The 24547-nt window shown below is 49.7% G+C and overlaps 1 protein-coding gene and 1 long non-coding RNA gene across 2 annotated transcripts in view; one reads left to right on the top strand and one right to left on the bottom strand.

Moving 5' to 3' along the window:
* The first annotated feature begins 3523 nt into the window (after nt 1–3523).
* LOC141053972 (2-oxoglutarate and iron-dependent oxygenase JMJD4-like) lies at nt 3524–9315 on the top strand. Its single transcript, XM_073551125.1, has 6 exons — nt 3524–4330; nt 4579–4744; nt 5088–5213; nt 7252–7495; nt 7735–7881; nt 8738–9315. Exons 1-6 carry the CDS (start codon nt 4147–4149, stop codon nt 9023–9025), a joined length of 1155 nt encoding a protein of 384 aa, XP_073407226.1. The 5' UTR covers nt 3524–4146; the 3' UTR covers nt 9026–9315.
* A 3038-nt stretch (nt 9316–12353) lies between these two features.
* The window catches only part of LOC141053979 (uncharacterized), a 60063-nt gene continuing 47869 nt past the window's right edge, over nt 12354–24547 (bottom strand). The window contains exon 3 of the long non-coding RNA XR_012221321.1: nt 12354–13908. This is a non-coding gene — a long non-coding RNA (uncharacterized lncRNA). The remainder of the gene's footprint in view (nt 13909–24547) is intronic.

Here is a 24547-nt window from a genome sequence, read left to right as displayed (position 1 = left end):
CTATACCAGGAAAGATCTTTGAGCAAATTATTAAACAACATGTATGTCAGTACCTGGATAAGAATGAAGTGATTAAACAGAGTCAGCATGGGTTTGTAACTAATAAGTCATGTCAGACTAACTTAATTTCCTTCTATGACGGAATCACTGATTGGGTGGATCAAGGAAATGCTGTAGATATAGTATATCTTGACTTCAGCAAAGCATTTGACAAAGTATCTCATACAATTCTTATTGAAAAAATGACTAAGTATGGAATGGACAAGGCAACTGTTAGGTGGATTCATAACTGGCTTAGTGATCGGACCCAAAGAGTGGTCGTAAATGGCTGCACATCCAGTTGGAAGAATGTCTCAAGTGGGGTACCACAGGGCTCTGTCCTGGGCCCTGTATTGTTCAACATCTTTATCAACGATTTAGATGAAGGAATTGAGGGTAAACTGCTTAAATTTGCTGATGACACAAAGCTAGGAGGGATAGCTAATACTAGAGAAGAGAGAGAGAGGATTCAAAAAAGTATAAATATACTGGAGCAGTGGGCAGCAACTAACAGAATGGTTTTTAACAGGGAAAAATGCAAAGTACTACATCTGGGCAATAAAAATGAAAAAAGCATATATAGAATGGGAGGAATAGGGCTAAGTGACAGCACATGTGAAAAAGACTTGGGTATACTAATAGATCACAGACTGAATATGAGTCAACAGTGTGATGCAGCAGCAAAAAAGGCAAATGCAATTCTAGGATGTATTAACAGAAGCATACAGTCTAGATCACGTGAAGTCATTATTTCCCTCTACTCCTCTTTGGTCAGACCTCATCTGGAATATTGTGTCCAGTTTTGGGCACCACATTTTAAAAAAGACATCAACAAACTGGAGCAAGTTCAGAAAAGAGCGACCAGAATGGTGACCGGTCTGCAAACCCTGTCTTATGAGGAAAGGTTGCAGGATTTGGGAATGTTTAGTTTGCAAAGGAGAAGACTGAGAGGAGACTTAATAGCTGTCTATAAATATCTAAAGGGCTGTCACATTGTAGAAGGATCAACTTTATTCTCATTTGCACAAGGAAAGACTAGAAGCAATGGGATGAAACTGAATGGGAGGAGACACAGATTAGATATTAGGAAAAACTTTTTGACAGTTAGAGTGATCAATGAGTGGAACAGGCTGCCACGAGAAGTGCTGAGTTCTCCTTCAATGGAAGTCTTCACACAGAGGCTGGACAGACTGTCTGTAATGATTTAGCGAATCCTGCTTTGAGCAGGGGGTTGGACCAGATGGCCCAGGAGGTCCCTTCCAACTCTACGATTCTATGATTCTATGACTAAACTGGGGAGAAGATAATTCAATAGAAGAAAACTTCATACAGTTCATAAATAGCAAATACAAGACAATACTGAGAGCTGGCAGAGTAAGAATACTTCTTTGCACATCATAGAAAATGCATAATAGGTAAAAATACATAATATACATAGATAATTAAATGCACAGAGTAACCCTGAGTCCAGCCTGTTGCAATGTGCCCCTTGACGCGCGTTTCGAGATCTTTTCCTCAGAAGAGGGCACATTGCAGCAGGTTGGACAGGTTGGACTCTGGGTGACTCTGTACATTTTTAGACATGGTTCAATAAAAATTCTATTTTAATAATTTATTGGAGGATTTTTTCTCTTTGGTTTTCTCTGTTTTCACAGCGGCTAGACAAACATCTGTCTGGGATGATTTAGCGAATCCTGTTTTGAGCGGGGGGTTGGACCAGATGGCCCAGGAGGTCCCTTCCAACTCTACTATTCTATGATACTATGATTTGCTCCCAAATTCCCCCTCTCCTCCCTTGCCCCAGCTGCCCCCTCTCCTCCCATATTTCATTTCCCGTCATATCTCCGTTCCCACACCTTCTCTCGTTTCCCACCCCTGGTACCGAATTCTGATTCCTCCTGTTCCTTTCTTGCGTCAGCCCTGGCCCCTGAATCCTCTCATATCCCAGCTCCTCCCAAACCCTGGCTCCCTCGTTCCTTCAGGATTCCGCCTCCAGGGCTCACTTCATACCCCGGTCCTCTCTGATTCTTCTATATCCTGGCAGATACTGGGACAGCGGGATACGATGGGACAGAAGTAACAGAGAACCATTGGCGCATGCCTGCATAATGCCGCCGGTCACAGGACAAGCGGAGGGCCACCGATCGCAGGACGAGCGGAGGGCCACCGATCGCAGGACCGGCGGAGGGCCACCGATCGCAGGACCGGCGGAGGGCCACCGATCGCAGGACCGGCGGAGGGCCACCGATCGCAGGACCGGCGGAGGGCCACCGATCGCAGGACAGGCGGAGGGCCACCGATCGCAGGACCGGCGGAGGGCCAGCGATCGCAGGACCGGCGGAGGGCCACCGATCGCAGGACCGGCGGAGGGCCACCGATCGCAGGACCGGCGGAGGGCCACCGATCGCAGGACCGGCGGAGGGCCAGCGATCGCAGGACCAGCGGAGAGCCACCGATCGCAGGGTCAGCGGAGGGCCACCGATCCTGGGCACGGGGGGCCGTCAGCTGGTCCTGAGGCTGCATTGTTGGGATAGCTTCCCCTCGTCCGGTCACTTTTCTCAAGGAGATGATACCCGACATCAGATGTTGGCAGTGCTGCGCTCAGTGATGCACTCAGTGCTGCGCTCAGTGCTGCGCTCAGTGATGCACTCAGTGCTGCGTCCAGTGATTGGCTTCATGCTCAGGACTGATTCGCCGCCATCACAGTCTCTCTGGAGTGTCAGGATTCTGGTCTGAAGATTCAATGTGCAAATTAAAGGGACGTCCTAAATCCTGTAAAAAATATTATAAAAGCGTCAGAATATTGTATTTGCGCTCCTGCAGCATTTCCTATCACCCACAGTGACGCTGCACACCAGTGATCCGCGCAGGCAGCGGCCGCAGGGTCGGAGAAGCCTAATATCCAGACAGCAAGACCTGATCATGTAAGGAATCTGATTGGCCATCAGGGAAGTGATTGTCGACCAGGAGTGATCTGATTGGTTGAGCTGCACAGAAGGAGCCAATCAGATCCTCCAAAGATGAGAAAACTTATCTGATTGATTAGCAACAACCAATCAAATTCCTACTCTCATCTTCCAGGGCTGACGTGATCGGTTGCTAGTGACAACAGCCTGGAATCGTGCCGGGCATTACTGCAGTTGCACTCAGCAACCAATCAGATCACGCCCCCACTGGAAAGAGCATCCTCCGTGATGTGATGCCATGTGACCAGAGATGACCTCCCCCCGTGAACACATGCCGCCCAGTGGCCGGAGAACCACAACTCCCAGCATTCCCGCCCGCCGCGCCTCATACACGGAACGTCAGTTACCGGGAGCTGCACGGATGGGGATCCTGGTGACACCGCCTCTACGTCATCAGCTGCACCACGTGACCAGTCTGTGCAGCCTGGAATAGCGACCGAGCAGAAACTGCGGCGACGGCGGAACTGTGAGAAGGGACAGCGGCCGGCGGGTGACTGGAGGGGCCCCGCCGCCCGGGAGTTGACGGGGAAAGAAAGCAGCCAGGGGCCCCAATAATAGACCAGAGGGGCCCCGGGAGGAGACAGGGGGCAAGAAAGCAGCCAGGGGCCCCGACAATATAACAGAGGGGCCCCGGGAGGAGACAGGGGCCCCGACAATATAACAGAGGGGCCCCGGGAGGAGACAGGGGGCAAGAAAGCAGCCAGGGGCCCCAATAATAGACCAGAGGGACCCCGGGAGGAGACAGGGGGCAAGAAAGCAGCCAGGGGCCCCGACAATATAACAGAGGGGCCCCGGGAGGAGACAGGGGCCCCGACAATATAACAGAGGGGCCCCGGGAGGAGACAGGGGGCAAGAAAGCAGCCAGGGGCCCCGACAATATAACAGAGGGGCCCCGGGAGGAGACAGGGGGCAAGAAAGCAGCCAGGGGCCCCGACAATATAACAGAGGGGCCCCAATAAGGCCCCGGGAGGAGACCGGGAAAGAAAGCAGCCAGGGGCCCCTGATAATATAACAGAGGGGCCCCAATAAGATAACACAGGGGCCCTTTGTGATAATAGTCACATCTGGTCGTCATGGTGCCGTTGCCCCTCCCCCGGTAATAATAAGACATATAATAGATGGTGAGCCCCCCTCCCCCACCATGAGCCGCGTTGACCGCATAGAAGACCCTGACACATTCAGCTATGATGATTTCTTCCATCAGTACATGGCCGCCAACGCTCCGTGCCTCCTCTCCGCCCAGTTCTCCCGCACGTGGAGCAGCCGCCGCTCCTGGGTCACCGTCGATAACAAGCCCAACTGGGATCACCTGCTGCAGGTGTTCGGTACGTCCCGCGGGGCTCAGCCGCCCATAGACGGTACAGGACCATCGGACCAACCGTCATGTAGCATGGAGACAGGTGCCGGCCCCCAGCGCATCCCCTAATGGAGCCTGGGTGGGGGATTGTCCATGGGGGAGCAGATGTTTCGCCTTATTCTCCAGCACCTTGTGCCATTTCTGTCCAGTCGTTCCCCGGGGTTCGGCTCACACTAGTCATCACATGGAACAATTCCTATATTTCTTCTATTTCAGGAGACGCCGTCGTTCCAGTGGCAAATTGTGATGTGAAGGAATACAACTCCAATCCTAAGGAGCCCCAGCCCCTCCGAGAATACATCGCCTACTGGAGGGACTACACCGAGAGTGGCCACCGCTCTGCCCTGGGCTGTCGCTACCTGAAGGACTGGCACATGAGGAGGTGCAAGGAGGCGGCACTGCCCACTACAGATGACATGCTTATTCTTCAATATCCTCCTCCCCCGGGAGTCGCGTCTGTCCTCCCCGTCCCCGGGAGTCGCGTCTGTCCTCCCCGTCCCCGGGAGTCGCGTCTGTCCTCCCCGTCCCCGGGAGTCGCGTCTGTCCTCCCCGTCCCCGGGAGTCGCGTCTGTCCTCCCCGTCCCCGGGAGTCGCGTCTGTCCTCCCCGTCCCCGGGAGTCGCGTCTGTCCTCCTTCCTGTGTGGTGTCCCCTTCTCTCCAATAGTAAGGTCTGTCCATTTCTCCTCCCCCAGTGTTCTCTGTGTGACCCCTGCTTCTCTCTGCAGGGCGTTCCCGGATCAGGACGTGTATGAGACGCCACTTTATTTCTCCTCTGACTGGTTGAATGAATACTGGGACGCCATCGGCGTGGACGATTACCGCTTTGTGTACATGGGCCCCGCCGATTCCTGGTATGTACGGCAGCAGTGTGTGTCTGTACGCCCATCATTGTTCCATTAACAGCAGACATGAAGTGTGAGGTGTAAAACAATTATTTTGTTCTAGTAAAAACCAAAAAAGCTTCTGTAATCACCTCATTATAATATTTACCTCTTTATTTTTACCTCATTATAATATTTACCTCTTTATAATATCTGCCTCAGTATCACTTCCGCCTCATTTGAATACCGAAGTTTTTGCTCCGCAAGTTCTGATATCGGTAAAGATTGCTTGGTGGTGTCGATGATGTTTGCTTAGTGACGCTAATGATGTTTGCTCGGCGGTGGTGTTTGCTTGGCGATGTCGGTGGGGTTTGCTCATCGGTGATGTTATCTCGGCGGTGGTGTTGGCTCGGTGGTGTCGGTGACGTTTGCTCGGTGGTGTTTGCTCGGCGATGACGTTTGTGTGGCAGTGTTGGTGATGTTTGCTCGGCGGTGTTTGCTCGGCGATGACGTTTGTGTGGCAGTGTTGGTGACGTTTGCTTGGTGGTGTCGGTGGGGTTTGCTCGGCAGTGCTGGTGATGTTAGCTCGGCGGCGGTGTTTGCTCGTCAATGACATTTGCTCGGTGGTGTCAGTGGGGTTTGCTCGGCAGTGCTGGTGATGTTAGCTCGGCGGCGGTGTTTGCTTGGCAATGTCGGTGGGGTTTGCTCATCGGTGATGTTAGCTCAGCGGTGGTGTTTGCTCGGTGGTGTCGGTGACGTTTGCTCGGCGGTGTTAGCTCGGCGGCGGTGTTTGCTTGGCAATGACGTTTGTGCGGCGGTATCAGTGACATTTGCTCGGCAGTGCTGGTGATGTTAGCTCGGCGGCGGTGATTCCTCGGTGATGACGTTTGTGCGGCAGTGTCGGTGACGTTTGCTCAGCAGTGTCGGTGGGGTTTGCTTGGCGATGTCGGTGGGGTTTGCTCATCGGTGATGTTAGCTAGGCGGTGGTGTTTGCTCGGTGCTGTCGGTGACGTTTGCTCGGCGGTGTTAGCTCGGCGGCGGTGTTTGCTCGGCAATGACGCTTGTGCGGCGGTATCAGTGACATTTGCTCGGCGATGTCAGTGGGGTTTGCTCGGCAGTGCTGGTGATGTTAGCTCGGCGGCGGTGTTTGCTCGGCGATGACGTTTGTGCGGCAGTGTCGGTGACGTTTGCTCGGTGGTGTCGGCGTGTTTTGCTTTTTTTTTTTTTTGCATGTTTCTTCTATCATTCTTGTATCTGGACTGTGAGACACTCTTGCCGTTGCCCTCGTCCTGACCGCTCCGCTTTTTTCGGGGTCAGCTGCAGCCTCCGCTCCGGCGCTCCAGTCACTTATTCTCAGTCAGGGCAATGAGCGGAAGTGAGGAGGAGAGGACCCGGCCCAGAAAGACGCGCCAGTGTTATACACCTGTTGAGCGTGAAAGAGAGCCAACAGTGCGACTCGTGCCGCCGTGTAATGACTACACTGCCTTGCCTGCCGCTGTCCTCTTGCACCATCAGTATGAAGATGACATGGTGGGACACATTGCTATCAGGGACACTACCCTATACACAGTCTCCCTAGGCTGCCAGAGCGAAGCATTCCGCTGGTGCTACACAGCGTGTTTGGCCGCGGCACATCCAAGGATTGCTGTGTGCAGCTGCTACATCACACCTCAATGCAGATGCATGGCTTGCACACAGCGGCGCCGTAGGATGCTGTGAGAAGCAAGTCATAATTAAGTCTGGCTTTTTTTTTATGTTGCCTGTCACGGTACCCAGTGTGCTGACCTGCAGTAAAGACCCACAGCAGCTGGCAAGCCGTACACACAGCTGTCACCCACATGCACGTCGCTATGCTGAGAGCGCTCACTGCAGCAGATGTCGTACAATGGAGCAGAGCCTTCCCCTGACTGAATTACGTAGACATGTCGCTCTCCAGCAATGTTTAGCATGTGAGGAAGGCAAAGAGGCGACTGCCGCTAATTCTGCCGGACGACCATTACTGTGGTGTTTGATTGCAGGATGCCCTCCACATTATAATAATCCCTTTCCTATAATGTCACACTGACAGGACTCCGTTCCACGCTGACGTCTTTCGATCCTACAGTTGGTCAGCGAATATATGTGGTCGTAAGAAGTGGCTGCTCTTCCCGCCTGGCCAGGAGGAACATCTTCGTGATTGCAGCGGGCGCCTTCCATACGATGTGACCGCACCTTCGCTCCACGACGTCTGCCCCCCATTCCTGGAGGTCATACAGGAGCCCGGGGAGATCCTCTTTGTACCCAGTGGTTGGCACCATCAGGTGTACAATTTGGTGAGAGTCTGCGCCACATTCCCCTTCACCTGTAATTGGGTTATGCGTTTATTTCACATAATGAAAGGTCCACAGTTTTCAAATGGATATGAGATCTGAGAGAGGTCGGAGGACCCCCGGGTGACGTGGTCAGAGGACCCTCGGGTGACGAGGTCACAGCCCTATAAGAGCATATATGGTGGAGGGATTAAAATCTGGAGACAGTTCTGACATCAAGAATTATGAATCTGATCTTCCAGGAGGACACCATCTCCATCAACCATAACTGGGTGAACGGGTGTAACGTCTTGGTCATGTGGAGCTTCCTGCAGGCGGAGCTGAGCGATGTGAAGAGCGAGATCAGTGAGTGGAAGGAAACGATGGACGACTGGGAGCAGCACTGTCAGGTGACAGAACGTTAATCATTTAAGATCCCGGAAACCCTGTAACGCTGACCTTCATTTCATAATACCTAGCCCTCGGTGGTGCTGAGTCCGGTCTCCATTCTCCCTCTGGTGCCAAGCCCCGTTCATGTTTTCCATGTTGTGCTGAGTCCTGTCCCAGTTCCGAGTATCTTGTCGTACCGAGCCCCATCTCTGTTCTACCTGTGGTACCATGCCACTTCATGGTGTCCTAGGTGGTACTGAGCCCTGTCCCCTGTTCTCCTGGATTGGTGCTGAGCCCCATCCATGATCTTTGGGTGATGCCGAGCCCTGTCCATGTTTTCCCGGATAGTGCTGAGCCCCGTTCATTTTCTGCCGGGTGGTGCTGAGCCCCATCCATGATATTTGGGTGATGCCGAGCCCTGTCCATGTTTTCCTGGATAGTGTTGAGCCCCATTTATTTTCTCCCTGGTGGTGCTGAGCCCCGTTCATTTTCTGCCGGGTGGTGCTGAGCCCCATCCATGATCTTTGGATGAGGCCGAGCCCCATCCCTGTTCTCCCTGATAGTGCTGAGCCCGTTCATTTTCTCCCTGGTGTTGCTGAGCCCCGTTCATTTTCTCCCTGGTGGTGCTGAGCCCCGTTTATTTTCTCCCCGGTGATGCTGAGCCCCGTTTATTTTCTCCCCGGTGGTGCTGAGCCCCGTTCATTTTCTCCCCGGTGGTGCTGAGCCCCGTTCATTTTCTCCCCGGTGGTGCTGAGCCCCGTTCATTTTCTCCCTGATGGTGCTGAGCCCCGTTCATTTTCTCCCCGGTGGTGCTGAGCCCCGTCCCTGTTATTTTCTTGCTGTGGGAATCATTTGTACTTTTCATATTTTGCACAGATCATCCTGAAATCCTGCTCTGGGATTGATTATAAAGAGTTTTTCACCTTCCTGAGGATCATTGCTGAGCACAGAATTCAGGTCTTACGGGAAGGACATGAGAACAACGTCCTGCAGAGCCCCCAGGTGATGGCCCCGGGGCCCCGACATGTACAGTTTGATCTCAGGAAGATTGCTGATACTTTGGTTTTATTAATGGACAACCAAGATTTCCAAAATCTGGGCACAGAAACATTACAACCCCGCCCCGAAGACTTACTGACGGAGCTGGAGAGAGAGATACAATGACGGGAGCACAGAGGATGAAAATGTGACCGTGGTCGTACTGCATTCTGAGTGCTATAGCGTGTGCGGCATGCAGAAATCCTCTATCCCGCACAGACACTGAACCAGCAGGGGGCAGCGAGGAGACTTAAGGTCTTGTAACCTGAGCGGTGACGGGCAAGCAGAATTGTGATTGCAGCTCTGGGTGTGAGTGGAAAAAGTAACACAAAATATTTCTTGAGTTTCTCACTCAGGGACAGAACGTGTCCCGCTGTGTTTCTGTAAACCAATAAAAAGCTTTAACTTAAAAAAAAGCAAGTTTTGGATGCTCACGCCCAGAAATAACAGCATGGGTGCCTGCTGGTACATGATCCCACCCCAGGTATAGAAACATCAGCCCTGGTGCCCCCAATGAGCTCATTGCCCTTCTCACCCAGCTCCCGGACCCCCAGGAAAACACCGTAACATTTGGATTGTCTCCAGGGTGTCCAAGAAGCGTGTCGGGCATCAAGGGATGATCTGGTGTCAGTCATTTTACAGAAAGGGAGCGACCCCCTCGCTATTCCTTGCAATGCTTCTTGAATGGCCGTGGAACAGTCCAGCTGCAGTGCGCTCCAGTCACCAGGAGTGGCGCCATATGCCATAAAGGAAATAACCTGGGGAGCCGAACTAGAAATCGTGTCATAAGAAAGAGGTAGTGAGGGGGGGGAAATGGCGACTACAGCAATGTAGCATGGCGGTCTGTGGGCAAAAAGGGCGTTTTCAGCCAAATATTCTACAAAGCCAACAGCTACTATCCTGACCCCTCCATAGGAAGCTGCAGTCCAGCTGTCTCCCTGTGCCCATTGTCACCCCCCCAGGGACCCACACTCACTGGCCCCATAGAGACACATACTCCCTGCCCCCATTGCCATCCCCCAGGGACCCACACTCACTGGCCCCATAGAGACACATACTCCCTGCCCCCATTGCCATCCCCCAGGGACCCACACTCACTTGCCCCATAGAGACACATACTCCCTGTGCCCATTGTCAACCCCCCCAGGGACCCAAACTCACTGGCCCCATAGATACTCATACTCCCTGCCCCCATTGCCATCCCTCAGGGACATACACTCAATGCCCCAGGGGTGGGCAATTAATTTTCCCAAGGGGCCACATGAGAAACTGGCACTGCTGTGGAGGGCCGAACCAATCGGCTGAACTTAAAGGGGCGGTCCGGAACCAAAGGCGAATTTCATATTAAATGTATATCTATTCAGTGTAATAATCTCATCTTGTTTTCTAATATACTTCAATGAAAAATTCCCTAACGTACGCTCTACATTCTGACATCCTGCCTTTTTTTTTTTTTAACGTCCCATTTTGTTCGCGATTCACCAGTGCATGCTGGGATACTCTAATGAGCCGTCATCATGGGGCAGAAGCTGTGGTCACTGCTGCAGCCTCTGCCCCTCTCTGAAATGAGGCACCATCAGTGACGTCTGTTTTGGAGGCTCAGCTAGTCCTGCTCACCTGATAATGCGTCGTACGTAAATTCTGACTCATCCTAAGTGTGAGCTCCCTGTGCTATATTCCTTTGAATGCACAGTGACAGTGCGCTCCCTGTGCTATATTCCTTTGAATGCACAGTGACAGTGCGCTCCCTTGCTGGCTCTAAGGAGAAGAGATGACCCGGCAGGGACCAGTCGTTTCTGAAACAGATGACGCTTCTTTTCATGATGCGGAAAGCAGCTGTGGCTGTTAAAAATGCATATTCTTGTATATTATTCAGGACTTCTTACCAGATGTGATACACTAAAATATGACAATGTTCTTATAGAAAAAATGTGGTGGTTTATTTGGATTCTTCCATCAGAGAAAAGATTATTACAGAAAAACATAAAAACAGGTTAAATGATTATAAAGAGAGCTGGTCCATTTGTTCATTAATCCTTCTTTCCTGGAACTCTGAAAAAGGCGTCTGTCTTGTAGTAACGCAGCTTTTCTGGATGGTGATTAGATTACATACCAGCTGTCCGTAGTGTCCGAGCAAGATGTCCCCTCGAATGTGGAAGTGGAGAAGAGCCCACCTTAAATATACGTCCCTCAAAGCACGTGGTCTCTATATATGGAGTTGACATTTACCCTGAGCTAAACTTACAAAAATAACCTATGTAGTGTCAGCAGACGGCAATGTTCAGTACGGAACTGAGTGTAATAAGAAATATAAACACATATCCAATTATTACTCTTTAGAAGTGGCACTGACCGCATCCTCTGCCCCCTAATGATGTCCCATGTGAGTGCCCCAAAATGCACTGGGATTCTCAAACAAATGTCATTTCGAAGTAAAAATAAAAAAAAACCCAAGAAGACAGGAGGTCAGAGGAGAGAGGGAACGGTGAAATATATTAGAAAAGTGATTAGATTATGAATAAGGCTGAGTTCACACGTGGCGTTTTTTTCGCGTTTCCGCGGCAGTTTTAACCGCGCGATTTTGCCGCGAAAACACGAAAAATAAGCATCCCATGCATTCCTATGGGATTCCGTAATGCTGTGCTAATGCTGCGGTTTTTACCGCGGCGGAATCGCTTCGCGGTAAAAACCGCAGCATGCTCATTATTTTGCGGAATCGCGGCGATCCCGCACCCATAGGAATGCATTGTCCCGCTTACTTCCCGCATGTGGCTGTGCACAACATGCGGAAAGTAAGCAGAACAATTGCGGATGGTACCCACGGTCCGGAGGAGAGGAGACTGTCCTCCGGGCTTTGGGTACCATATCCCTGTAAAAAAAAGAATTTAAAATAAAAAATATTGTTATTCTTACCCTCCGACGTCCAGCGCAGGCTTCCCGCTTCTCTTCACGCTCCGGTCCCAGTAGTCCTTTGCGAAAATGCCCGCGATGGCGTCCGATCTCGCGGGATCGCGAAGTCTCGCGGTAATTCGCGCGACGTCATCGCGAATTACCGCGAGACATCGCGTTCCCGCGAGAACTGACGTCATCGCGGGCATTTTCGCAAAGGACTACTGGGAACGGATGCGCGAGACGTCGGAGGGTGAGAATAACACCATTTTTTTTTTTTTTTTTTTTTTTACATTCTATCTTTTACTACTGATGCTGCATAGGCGGCCTCAATAGTAAAAAGGTGGTCACACTCGTCAAACACTATGTTTGACGAGTGTGACCAATCTGTCAATCAGTTCTCCAAGCGATGCTACAGATCGCTTGGAAAACGCTAGCATTCTGCAAGCTAATTACGCTTGCAAAATGCTTGTTTTTCCGCGGGAAAATCGCGGGAATTTAAAATGCGATTTTCCCACGGACTGGAATTCCAGAATTCTCGCGGTAATTTCCGCGAGAGTTCCGGTACGTGTGCACTTAGCCTAAACTTTAGAATGAAAGTCTCCTCCTTTGGGTTCGGATCACCCTAAATTCTGCATAATATTAATTTAATCTCCTAGTCCTTTCTTTGAAGCAAGGTCACTTCAGTACTGAGCTCAGCATACTCCACAATGATATATGCCATGTGGAAAGAAAGTGAAGATAACAGAAAATATAAATTGTTACAAAATTATTCTTTATTGAATATATTAAAAAATGAGAAAATTAAAAAGACAGGGTAACAGGCCTCCAAATAAGAGGGGGACAAGCTGCGGCAAAGAAAGTAAACACGGACATGAAGGAGCAATAAATAACCCTATAGGTAGGTATAAATACAAAAAGGTTCTTACATGCAAATTAGTCACTACAAGGTTCAGCATGCCTCAGCAGATGACAATAATCACCATTGTTTGTTACTACTGAGTATCTGCAAAAGGAGCAGCATTGCACATGTGACTGTTAGAGAGCTGGGTATAATGTAGGGTTAATGGGGAGGAATGCACCATGGAGCCGCACAGAGTCACAGGTTTATAATGGATGTGCTCATGTATAAAGCAAAGGACTGATGGTTAGTGCCGGATAGTAAGACGTGGGCCGGGTTAGGTGCAGCATCCACCAGTGAAAGGTAATTGCCGCAGGATATCTCCCCCCGCCTGACGAGCGCGTTTCGCTAAGTAGCTTCTTCCAGGGGCGTGGAGATAAGGAGGTGACAGAGGAATATTTATGCCGAGGTGCTAGATACCGGGGAGGAGTGTGGAGGAGCTTCCATTGGTCTGTTGTAGCGCACGTCAGGAAGTCCCGCCTCCTTTTGCTAAGGGGACTTCCGCAGATGCGCTCTGTGGCGCGCAGGTGACGCACACTGCGTGTCACTGTTCAGAGCCCGTCCGGTGGTCAGTAGGAGGATACAGGGCTAACGCGTGCGCATTAGACACTGGGAATATAAATATAAACTCGACTGGACTTGTAGGAAGGGACCGGACACAAAAATATGTAAATGAGAGAAGTGAACTGAGGAGGAGTGAAGCTGGCGGTGTGTGTGGATGACGAGGAATGGACCCGCGTGTGTACGTGAAGGACCTGTTAGGGGCGAGTTATGAATAGAAGAGGCATATTACTATACCAAAAAGGGAAATGAGCATAAATGACCTGCATGAGGTGAATGTGAAGGAGACCTAACGTGTGTGAACACAAAGCTGTGTATACATAAAACATTACATGCTGGACACAAGGCAAGGATAACATATAAATATTAATAATATGATATATGTACACACATGTATATACATGATACCAAAGAAAAAGCATAAATTACGCGAAAGACATGGGGCTGAAAATACACATGTAAATAAAAAATAATATAGGGAACATGTGCAATGAATGAAAAAAAAGTGAGAAAAGTGTCCATATTTTTTCTTCCACAATCAGTTATTATTTTCATCTTCTTTATCACTCTGTCCCGGATCATGATCTTCTCCTGAAATGATGGCTTTTAGAAGAGTAGGTGAAAGGTCTCATCAGGAGGCAACATAGAAACCGAGCACCTTGGGATGAAATAAAGAATTAAAATGAGTAAGACCACAATTTTTTGGATAAAGCAAAAGAAAAAGTGGGAAAGAAAAAACATAAAAGACATAAAAAGACACCTTAAAAAGCTCCATACCCAGAAATGCTATATTTTATTGGATTATAAGAAGGAATTAAAGCCAAAGTTCTCATTAAGGCCATATGGGGTGATGGTGCCTGACCGGTAGATCCACTTTCTAGCTGGGCCAGGGATTTGCCCAGATCACCGCCACGTATTCCCAAACTAATTTGACCAATACCCTTAAAGACAAGATTTTTGGGATTCGAATTGTGGTAACTTTTAAAGTGGCGGGGCAAAGTTTTCAGGAGAGAATAATCATCTATTGACTTGGCTTTCTCAATATCCTGAATGTGTTCTCTTACCCGGATTTTTCGCTCCCGAGTGGTTAGACCGATGTAAATTAAATTACAGGAGCAGGTGGCGTGATATATAACACCTTGGGATGCGCAGGTGAGTTGTTTCCTAATTTCAACATTTTTTGATCCATCAGCATTAGAGAAGGAATGTGATTTTTTTCATAGTAATACAGGCTTTGCAAAGGCCACACAGGAAGAAGCCTTTTGATAATGGTCGTTTGAGACTTGGCGGGTGGGGGTCACAGTGACTATGGACTAGAATGTCTCCCAAATTACAGCTTCTTCTGGCTACGACAGAAGGACCAGAGGGAAGAATTTTGCGCAAAACTGGATCTGTTAGTAAAATATTCCAATGTTTTTGCAATAGTTTTTTGATTTCATCCCACTGATTGTTGAAAGTGGAGATGAATCTCAATTGATTATCATTTTTATTGAAATCTTTTGAGGCTGAGTAGAGTAAATGTTCCCTCAACGCTTGTTTTGCCCGCCTGTATCCGTCTTTAATGCTTCTTTTACTATAACCACGGTTTAGGAATCTTTTTGTAAGATCCACGGCTTGGTCTTCAAAATCTGATGGTTTGGAGCAGATACGTTTGGCTCTTAGGAATTGACCGGTTGGTATGCCTCTGATTGTTGCAGGTGGGTGGGATGATGTGGCATGTAGCTGGGAATTGGTGGCTGTGGGTTTCCCACATAAATTTGTATTAATCATCCCATCAACAGACACAGTTTTAGGTCCAGGAAATCCAATTCTCTGCCAAATTTATATGTTAATTTGATGTTAAGACTGTTTTCATTTAATTTGCTCATTAAGGTATGGAGGGTGTCAGCTATTTCGTCCCATATAAATCATACATCATCGATGTACCTCATCCACCCTTGTACATTATGTATTCCAGGAATCAAATCACTTTGGAAAATGTCCCTTTCCCATGCCCCTAAGAAGAGGTTAGCATATGATGGGGCACAGGAAGCCCCCATTGCAGTGCCTTGTGTTTGTAGATAAATTTGTTTATCAAATGTAAAAACATTATGATTGAGCACAAAATCAAGGAGGCATAAAATCAATTCAATCATGTCTAATTCAATGTTGCTATTTCTAAGAAACCAGGACACAGCTTTAATGCCATCCTCATGCCTGATGGAGGTATACAATGCCTCAACATCGGCAGTTACCATTATCATGTGTTCTTCGAGGTATACATGGTTTAGTTTTTGTAAGGCTGTTGTTGTGTCCTGGATGTTAGATGGAAGTGTGCCTACCAAGGGCTTTAGGTAATGGTCAATAAAATTTGCAACGATCTCACAGAGGCTACCATTTCCAGATATGGGTCTTCCGGGAGGGTTCACCGGGTCTTTGTGTAATTTGGTAAGCACATATAGTGTCAGTAGTTTTGGACGAAGATTGTGTATAGTCTCAACCATGTTTTTCGGTATAATACCTGATTCAAAGGCTTTCTCCACAATAGAGAGAAGTTCGGCTTGATATTTTGAAAGAGGATTATACGGAAGTTTTCGATAGCATAGGGGGGGCGTTAAGTAGTTTGTGTGCTTGTTTTTCATATAGTACTGTAGGCCATATAACTACATTGCCCCTTTGTCTGCCGGCTTAAATACTACATTTTGTAGCGATTGTAGATTGATGAGAGCCTGTTTTTATTCCCTATTCAAGTTGGAAGACCATGAAGGTTTTGGCTGAAGGGCTTCTATTTCCGTAGTAAGGACCTTAGTAAAAATTTCAACAGCCGAACATGTGCCCATTGGAGGAAATTTTTTAGATTTGTTAAAGATCTTATGTGGAAAATTACTTACCTTAAACTCGGTGTTTTCCTGTAATAAATCTTCCAAGTTCCTTACGGCTTCTTCTTCCTCTTTTGTACCCGTGATTTCCCCAAGGCAGTTTTTGTGGTGGATTTTTTTTAAGAATGAGCTTCCTGGTGAATAGGTGTAGATCCCTCACCGTCGTGAATGTGTCTAAGCGACATGAAGGTGAGAAAGTCAGACCCTTCCCCAGGAGCTCAACCTGAACATCAGTTAATATATGTTCAGAAAGATTGATTACCTTAAATTGGTTGCCTTGTATATGATGACTTGATCTTGTAACTATATCTGGAAGTCTTTTGTCATTCCGTGGTGTAGGTCTTATGCTGGATGTCTCACTATGGTTGGTTTCACCATCGCTTATGTGTTGTTGTCTGACACTGAGGGTGCTGAACTCTCAGAGGGACTTTTATAGCGAGTGGATCTTGAGTTGTCTTTTCCTCCATTACCTTTGTTGGGCTGCTTGGTTTTTTAATTTTGCCAGCGATATATTTTATTGGTGTCATAATCATTAAGATCCCATTGGAATTTCTTAATTTTATTTTGACACACTTCGTTCTCCCATTTGTCAGCATTCTTATTGATGTCAACCAAAATATTGTCAACATTTTCTACTGGTATGTCTTTTAGTATGAGTTTCTCAAGCTCATCAATGTCATCATCGATAATTTTTAATGATGCTGTATTCTTATCGATGATAATTTGGATAAATTCCAAAGAGCATGTTGTTGCTGCTGAAATCCAACGTTTGATTAAGACATCATCCTCCAATTCAAATGATGGGTATAGTTGTACCCGTAACCCACGTGGTATAATTTGACGGTCCATATAGTTCTCTAGAGCTGATCTTTCCGATCCTCTCAAGATCTCCTTCTCTACTCCCCCCTTATCTCTTCTTCCCACAACCGCATACAAGACTTCTCCCGTGCTTCCCCCATACTCTGGAACTCCTTGGCGCAACACATCAAACTATCACCATCAACGGAAACCTTCAAGAAGAACCTGAAGACCCACCTGTTCCGACAAGCCTACAGCCTGCAATGATCCTCGGTCTACTGAACCACCGCACAATCTGCTCTACCCTCTCCTATCGTATCCTCACCCATCCCTGTAGACTATGAGCCCTCGCGGGCAGGGTCCTCTCTCCTTATGTACTTGTGTGTCCCTTGTCCTACACATGTTTATTGTACTTGTCTATGTAACGGGGTCTTCCAAGCTGGGGTACCTCTTTCAGTACCACCCCGTATTTTCGGAGGTCCGCTCTGCGTTGGCTGGAGTCTGAATGAATGACGCTGGCTGGAATTCCTCTGAGTGCATGGGCGCATATAAAAGATCACTGCTTCTCCATGTATTTCCAGTCTGACAACACTTTACTCACAGGACACAGAATATATCACACAGATACAGAGGGCCGGCCAATAGACAAGCGTCAGGCCAGACATGCATTAGAAAAGCCGCAGGTGGCCGGAGCCTGCGGATGTTTACTGTGGGAATAACAAACGTGGGGGGAGGGCGGACACTGCTGATACATTAGGGACATGCATCTCACATGGAACCTATTATATATACATATAACTGCACAACATATTCTGGGTGCTGAGTGGTTCTGTAACACGGCTCCCCTTTTCAGCGACGCGATCGGCATACACAGTCTGATCCTCAACGGATCGGTTTGGGGATGACCGAAGTTTATGGGGTTGGTACAAGTTCCGTTTGTCGACTTAGTCCATCGGCGTTACCATTTTGTTTGCCGGGTCTGTAGTGGATGGTGAAGTCAAGAGGTTGTAGGGCTAAACTCCACCGCAGCAATCTGGTGTTGTCTCCAGAGACCCTATTAAGCCAGACTAGGGGAATATGGTCCGTTAGGAGGGAAAACTGTCGTCCATACAAATATGGTTGCAACTTCTTGAGTGCCCATACTACTGCCAGGCACTCCTTCTCGATGGCCGCATAGCTTACTTCACGGGGCAGTAGTTTCCGACTCAGGTAAGCTACCGGGTGTCCTTGGCCGTCCGGCCCGACTTGGCTCAGTACTGCCCCCAATCCAAACATAGAAGCGTCTGTATGAACAAGGACACGTGTAGTTGGATCGGGTGCGGCCAATACAGGGGTATTGGTGAGGGCGTCCTTTAGTTGGCGGAAGGCTTCCTCACACTCTGAGGTCCAGGTTACCTGGCGGGGTTGGTTCTTACGGGTCAGATCAGTGAGGAGCCTGGCTACGCTGCTGTAATTGGGAACGAATTTCCTGTAATACCCCGCTGTCCCTAGAAGCGCCATGACCTGGGTTTTAGTGCGTGGGATCGGCCATTTGGCTATGGCCTCAATCTTGGCTGGTTCTGGTCGTTGTTTCCCACTTCCAACCCAATGCCCTAAATACTGAACCTCTGCTTTGCCCACGTGACACTTGTTTGGGTTCAGGGTGATTCTGCCCTGGTGGATCCTGTCCAATACTGTTTCTAGGTGATTTAGATGCTCTTCCCTTGTTGCACTGTAGATGGTGATGTCGTCCAGGTAGGCACAAGCATAGTGCTGGAGACCATCCAGAAGCCGGTCAGCCAGCCTTTGGAAGGTCGCCAAGGCATTCTTCATCCCGAATGGCATAACTCGAAACTGGAATAAGCCGAACGGGGTGACAAATGGCGACTTGGGAATAGCGTCAGGACTAAGGGGAATCTGCCAGTAGCCTTTGCATAGATCGATGGTGGTCAAATACTTTGCCCCCGCCAGCCGGTCTAACAACTCATCCACATGCGGCATGGGGTATGCATCCGTCACTGTTTTCTCATTGAGCTTACGATAGTCTACACAAAACCGTGTAGTCCCATCCTTCTTGGGCACTAACACTACGGGGGATGCCCAGGGACTATCTGACTCTTCAGTGACCCCTAAACACAACATCTCTTGTATCTTTTGTCGCATCCCCTCTCGTACAGACTCAGGGACGCGGAAGGGGTTTTGTCGCAGGGGGGTCTGATCCTGGGTCTCAACCTTGTGTTGTGCCAGGCCTCTGTCGCAGCCTCAACAACGCCTCCACCTGCTGTCTCTCCCGGGGGCCTAGGTCTTCACCCAAGTGTACCTGGTCCCATGTTTTAGACTGAGTCCTTTCCCCTAAGACATCCGGCAAGGAAAGTCCGGCTAAATCCTCTGCTTCAGGTGCACAGATGGTCACTACCTCTTCAGGGCGCTCCCGGTAGGGCTTCAGCATATTCACGTGGAACATGCGGATAACCCTGGGGTCGTCACAATCGGCGACATTATAGGTTGTGTCAGCTATTTTCCCCACTACCTGGTAGGGCCCCTGCCATGCAGCTTGAATCTTTTTCTGCTTAGTGGGCTCTAACACCAGGACCTTCTGTCCTATTTCCAAGGTGCACTCTCTGGCCCTCCGATCGTACCATATGCGATGGCGCCGCTGGGTCGCCTGCAGGTTCTCACATACAACCTGGGTCAGCTCCTGTAGGCGGTCCTGGAATTCCAGCACATAGGGTACAATAGGTACCCCTTCTATAAGGCCCTCCCCTTCCCAGTGTTCCAGCACTAAGTCTAGGGGTCCCCTTACCCGCCTCCCGTATACCAGCTCGAACGGGGAGAACCCCGTGGATTCTTGGGGCACCTCCCGATAGGCAAACAGGAGGTGTGGCAAGAATTTCTCCCAGTCCCTGTAGGTCCTGGTAAAAGTCCCAATGAGCTGTTTTAATGTCCCGTTAAAGCGTTCGCACAACCCATTGGTTTGCGGGTGGTACGGGGCGCTTCTAATGGACTTTACGCCGCACAGCTTCCACAGTTGGTTGGTTACCTCTGCTGTAAACTGGGTACCCTGGTCCGAGATAATCTCCCGGGGAAATCCAACCCGTGAGAAAACCTGGAGCAGGGCGGCCGCCACCGTCTCTGCCAGTATGTTAGATAACGCAACCACCTCTGGATACCGTGTGGCATAATCTACCACTGTCAATATATACTTTTTCCCGGACGGACTGGGTTTGGCTAACGGCCCTATCAAATCGACCGCTACTCGGCTAAATGGTTCCTCCACAATGGGGAGGGGGCGTAATTTGGCCTTGCATCGATCCCCCCTCTTGCCAATGCACTGGCAACTGTCACAGGTCTGGCAGTACTGACGAACATCATAGGTTACCCCCAGCCAAAAGAAGTTTTGTGTCAGACGATGCCTGGTGCGACTGACGCCGAAGTGCCCGGCCAAGGGTATATCATGAGAGATTCGCAGTAACTCCTGCCTATACTTCTTGGGAACTACCAGCTGTCGTTTTATAGTGGGGCTCGTCCCTGTGTGGTGCTGCTCTGTGATCCGGTAGAGGAGTCCCTGCTTCCATACAAACTGTTCCCCTTCCAGTACCCCCTCCCCTCATGTGCCTTCCCACAATATCCCTCTAATGAAGGATCCTCAAGTAACTCCCTCTTAAATTCATCTGGGGTGGCCCAAGAAATGTGTCTGGCTATGGGAATACGTGTAGGGCTGGAATGTCTTACCTGGGCCTCTGAGTGTGATTCCGCCTCCGCAGCTCGAGCTTGTCTCCGGGTGGTCACAGGATATGTCTCAGCCAGAGGGGCCACCGAGAATGCAGACAACATGGGCCCCAAGTCGTTTCCCAGCAAGACGTCTGCAGGCAAATCCTCCATCAAGCCGACCTCAACAAGGCCATCCCCGACTTCCCAGTTCAGGTGAATCCTGGCAGTGGGTAGTCGATCTATGGCTACCCCTGCTACACGGACTGCCACGGTCCGGTCCGTCTTCTCTTGGTCCCGGACGAAATGAGGCTTCACAAGGGTCAAAGTTGCCCCGGAATCTCTTAGTCCCTGCATACGTTTCCCTTTAACCCACACAACCTGTCGATGCTGTTGTCGATTATCTGCCCGGGCTGCCTGCACGGGGTCTACTTCATGCAGCACTTCCTCCATCTCTTCCACCCCTTGGTTAGTCGTAGCCCCCAATGCCGGGTCAGCTTCGCCTTGGTAGCAGTGTACAGCAGCCTGGCTGAAGGTAGCTGTTCCCGCCTTTGGCCACTGGGTATGCTGAGTCCGGTTGGGGCATTGTCTGTGCAGGTGGCCCAGCTGATGGCAGGTGTGGTATCGCGCCCCAGGGGGACTGTGGTAGGCCGGGTTTCTAGCTGGTCCCCCTACAATCTTCGGTGTTTTGGGGCCCTCCAGGTCCATGGGCGGGCCCCTAGTGACCACCTTTGATCCGGAGAACTGCGGCCTCCTGGCATCATGATGTTCATCGGCCAGACGAGCGGCTTCCTCAAGAGTCGTTGGCCGCCTGTCCTGAAGCCATTCCTGTGTCTCGGGGTTTAGTCCATTAAAGAATCGTTCTAACAGGAAGAGCTGGAGGACGTCCTCCTTAGTGGTTGCTTGGCTCCCTTGTACCCACTGTAGCAGTGACCGCCGTAATTTACAGGCCCATTCAGCATGGGTATCGGTTACGCGTTTTATAAGTCCGCGGAACTTTTGGCGATAGGCCTCTGGTGTCAGCGCATACCGGGCCAAGATCACTTCTTTGATCTGCTCATAGTCCATACAGTCCTCATCAGGTACTGTGCGAGAGGCGTCCGCTGCTCGGCCTGTCAGTGTCATGGGAAGCCTAGGTAACTTAGGCTGAAACCCCGGGGCCCCTGCGGTGTCCCTCAGACTAGGGGAAACCCTGTCTGTCCCTCAACCCAGGGTTTACACTGAAGGTGTGCCTGCCTGGGCCTCCACCCTGTCCTTGTCTCCGGTCCAGCCCTAAGCTGAACCCACCACCCTCCACCCAGTGAGGAGACCAAACACCAGACCCCACAAATAAGTATGGACAGGGATAATGGAAATGCACCACACCGCGTACACACAGGGGAATACAGTAATGTGCAAGGACAACCAAATAATACAACACAGGGAGGCAAAATGGCAACAATGGAATATACTACACCAGCAACCGTATGCTCCTTAGACCACCACTCCAGACCGGTATCGCTTAGCACAAGGCAAGAGCTATAGTCGGCGACGCCCATAGTCACACAGGGCAATTTAAAGACAGAGGGCGTGGCTAAGCCCTCAGCCAGAATGACAACCTGGTTAACCCAATCCAAGCCGGATCAGAAGACCAACCAGCGCCGCTGAGAACCATGTGGTAGGATGGGGTATTACCGCTGTCTGCCGGACACCCTGGTGCGAACAGTGTCCGACATGACAGTACCTCGTCTTCTAAGAGGGACCCCAGGAACCTCACAATGTCGAGGACCCGGCTTGTCCGGATGGCAGCGATGAAACACTGTAATCAGTCGGTCCGCATGTATGTCCGAGGCCGGCACCCAAGTCCTGTCCTCAGGACCATAGCCACGCCAGTGGACCAGGTACTGTAGAGTGCGACGCACTACCCGAGAGTCAACCACCTTGGACACCTCAAACTCCAACGTGCCATCCACCAAGACGGGAGGTGGTGGCACAGGAGAAACATCAACAGCACCCACGACTTTCTTAAGTAACGCCTTGTGAAACACATTATGTATCTTGTATACGGCAGGTAACTCTAAACGAAATGCCACAGGGTTGATAATTGCGGAGATCCTAAATGGACCAATGAACCTGGGCCCCAACTTAAGCGATGGTATTTTGAATTTGATGTTCCTTGTAGACAACCACACCCAATCACCCACACACAGGTCCGGACCAGGCACACGTCTACCGTCAGCCACACGTTTATACCTATAACCTACATTCAGCAAGCGCTGCTTTACTCTCCTCCAAACGGATGACAATTGTGCTCCCAACTGGTCCTCCTCAGGGACGCCCGCAGAGCTCCCTTGGCGCAAGGTACAGAATTGGGGATGTTGACCATAAACACAAAAGAAAGGAGATTCCCCAGACGATTCCTGATAATGATTGTTTATCGCGAATTCAGCCAGAGGAAGAAACGCCGACCACTCTTCCTGATTGTCAGACACAAAACAGCGTAAGTATTGTTCCAGGTTTTGGTTCATACGCTCAGTCTGCCCATTCGACTGAGGATGGAAAGCCAATGAATGAGACAATTTAATCCCTAGGCGTGAACAAAAAGCTCTCCAAAATTTTGCCACAAATTGTGTACCTCTATCAGATACAATGTCAGACGGGACACCATGAAGTCTGACCACCTCGCGAATAAATACCTGAGCAAGGGTCTTCGCATTGGGCAAAGATGGCAAAGCAATGAAATGCGACATTTTAGAGAACCGATCAACTATTACCAGAATGACCGTATTCCCAGCCGAGGAGGGCAAATCCGTAATGAAATCCATGGAAATCTCAGTCCATGGCTTACTGGGCACAAGGAGAGGATGCAATGTGCCAGCAGGACGGGAGCGTGGTGTCTTGGCCCGTGCGCACGTGGTACAGGCTGACACATATGAGGCCACGTCCTGCCGGATTTTGGGCCACCAAAAACAACGTGATACAAGTTCCAGAGTGCCCTTAACTCCTGGGTGACCCGCCAGGACAGTATCGTGATGTTCCCCTAACACTTTTAAGCGTAGGTGTATTGGCACAAATGATTTATTAGGAAGCAGATCCGGCGGTACCTCCTCCTGAGCATCAGCAATCTCTGCCTCAACCTCTGTCGTGAGAGCCGAGACCGCAACTCCCTTTTGGAGGATAGGCACCGGATCCTCACGTGGCTCTCCACCCGGAAAACATCTGGACAAGGCGTCCGCCTTAGTATTCTTAGAACCTGGTCGGTATGTCACAAAAAAATTGAACCGGGTGAAGAATAACGCCCAGCGAGCCTGTCTGGGGGACAGGCGTTTAGCAGACTCTAAATAAAGCAGATTCTTATGGTCTGTTATAACAGTAATCTGATGGACAGCCCCCTCCAAGAAGTGTCGCCATTCCTCAAATGCCAACTTGATGGCCAACAATTCCCTGTTACCAATATCGTAATTACGCTCGGCCGGCGACAGTTTCTTGGAGAAGTAGGCACACGGATGCAATTCGCCCAAGGATGGACCCTGAGACAGTACCACCCCCACTCCAACCTCAGTTGCATCCACCTCCACGGTAAATGGTAGGGAGACATCAGGCTGAACCAGGATGGGAGCTGAAGCAAAACTGTTTTTGAGGAATTCAAACGCGCGCACAGCAGCCTCAGACCAGACAGAAAAATTGGTACCTTTTTTAGTCATGTCGGTGAGCGGCTTAGCAATCATAGAAAAATTCTTAATAAATTTCCTATAATAGTTTGAAAAGCCCAGGAATCGCTGAAGCGCCTTGAGATTATCAGGCCGATCCCACTGCAGCACCGCTTGCACCTTAGCGGTGTCCATTTTAAACCCTGAGGCGGAAATTACATAACCCAAAAAAGGTTATTCTTGGACGACAAATACACATTTCTCAAGCTTGGCATAGAGCTTGTTCTCCCTGAGCAACTGCAACACCTGCCTAACATGCTCTATG

The sequence above is a fragment of the Dendrobates tinctorius genome, unplaced genomic scaffold, assembly GCF_039654945.1.
Source record: "Dendrobates tinctorius isolate UK_male_01 unplaced genomic scaffold, ASM3965494v1 ptg000173l, whole genome shotgun sequence".
Taxonomy (NCBI): domain Eukaryota; kingdom Metazoa; phylum Chordata; class Amphibia; order Anura; family Dendrobatidae; genus Dendrobates; species Dendrobates tinctorius.
Note: the sequence above shows the minus strand (reverse complement) of the source record. Positions and strands in the feature narration are given on the sequence as shown.

What these genes read in the sequence shown, in the direction of transcription:
- LOC141053972 (XM_073551125.1), top strand. Translation starts at nt 4,147, where the DNA reads ATGAGCCGCGTTGACCGCATAGAAGACCCTGACACATTCAGCTATGAT. An exon ending in TCACCTGCTGCAGGTGTTCG is followed by an intron (nt 4,331 to 4,578) that starts GTACGTCCCGCG and finishes CTTCTATTTCAG; the next exon opens with GAGACGCCGTCGTTCCAGTG. An exon ending in ACTGGGAGCAGCACTGTCAG is followed by an intron (nt 7,882 to 8,737) that starts GTGACAGAACGT and finishes TATTTTGCACAG; the next exon opens with ATCATCCTGAAATCCTGCTC.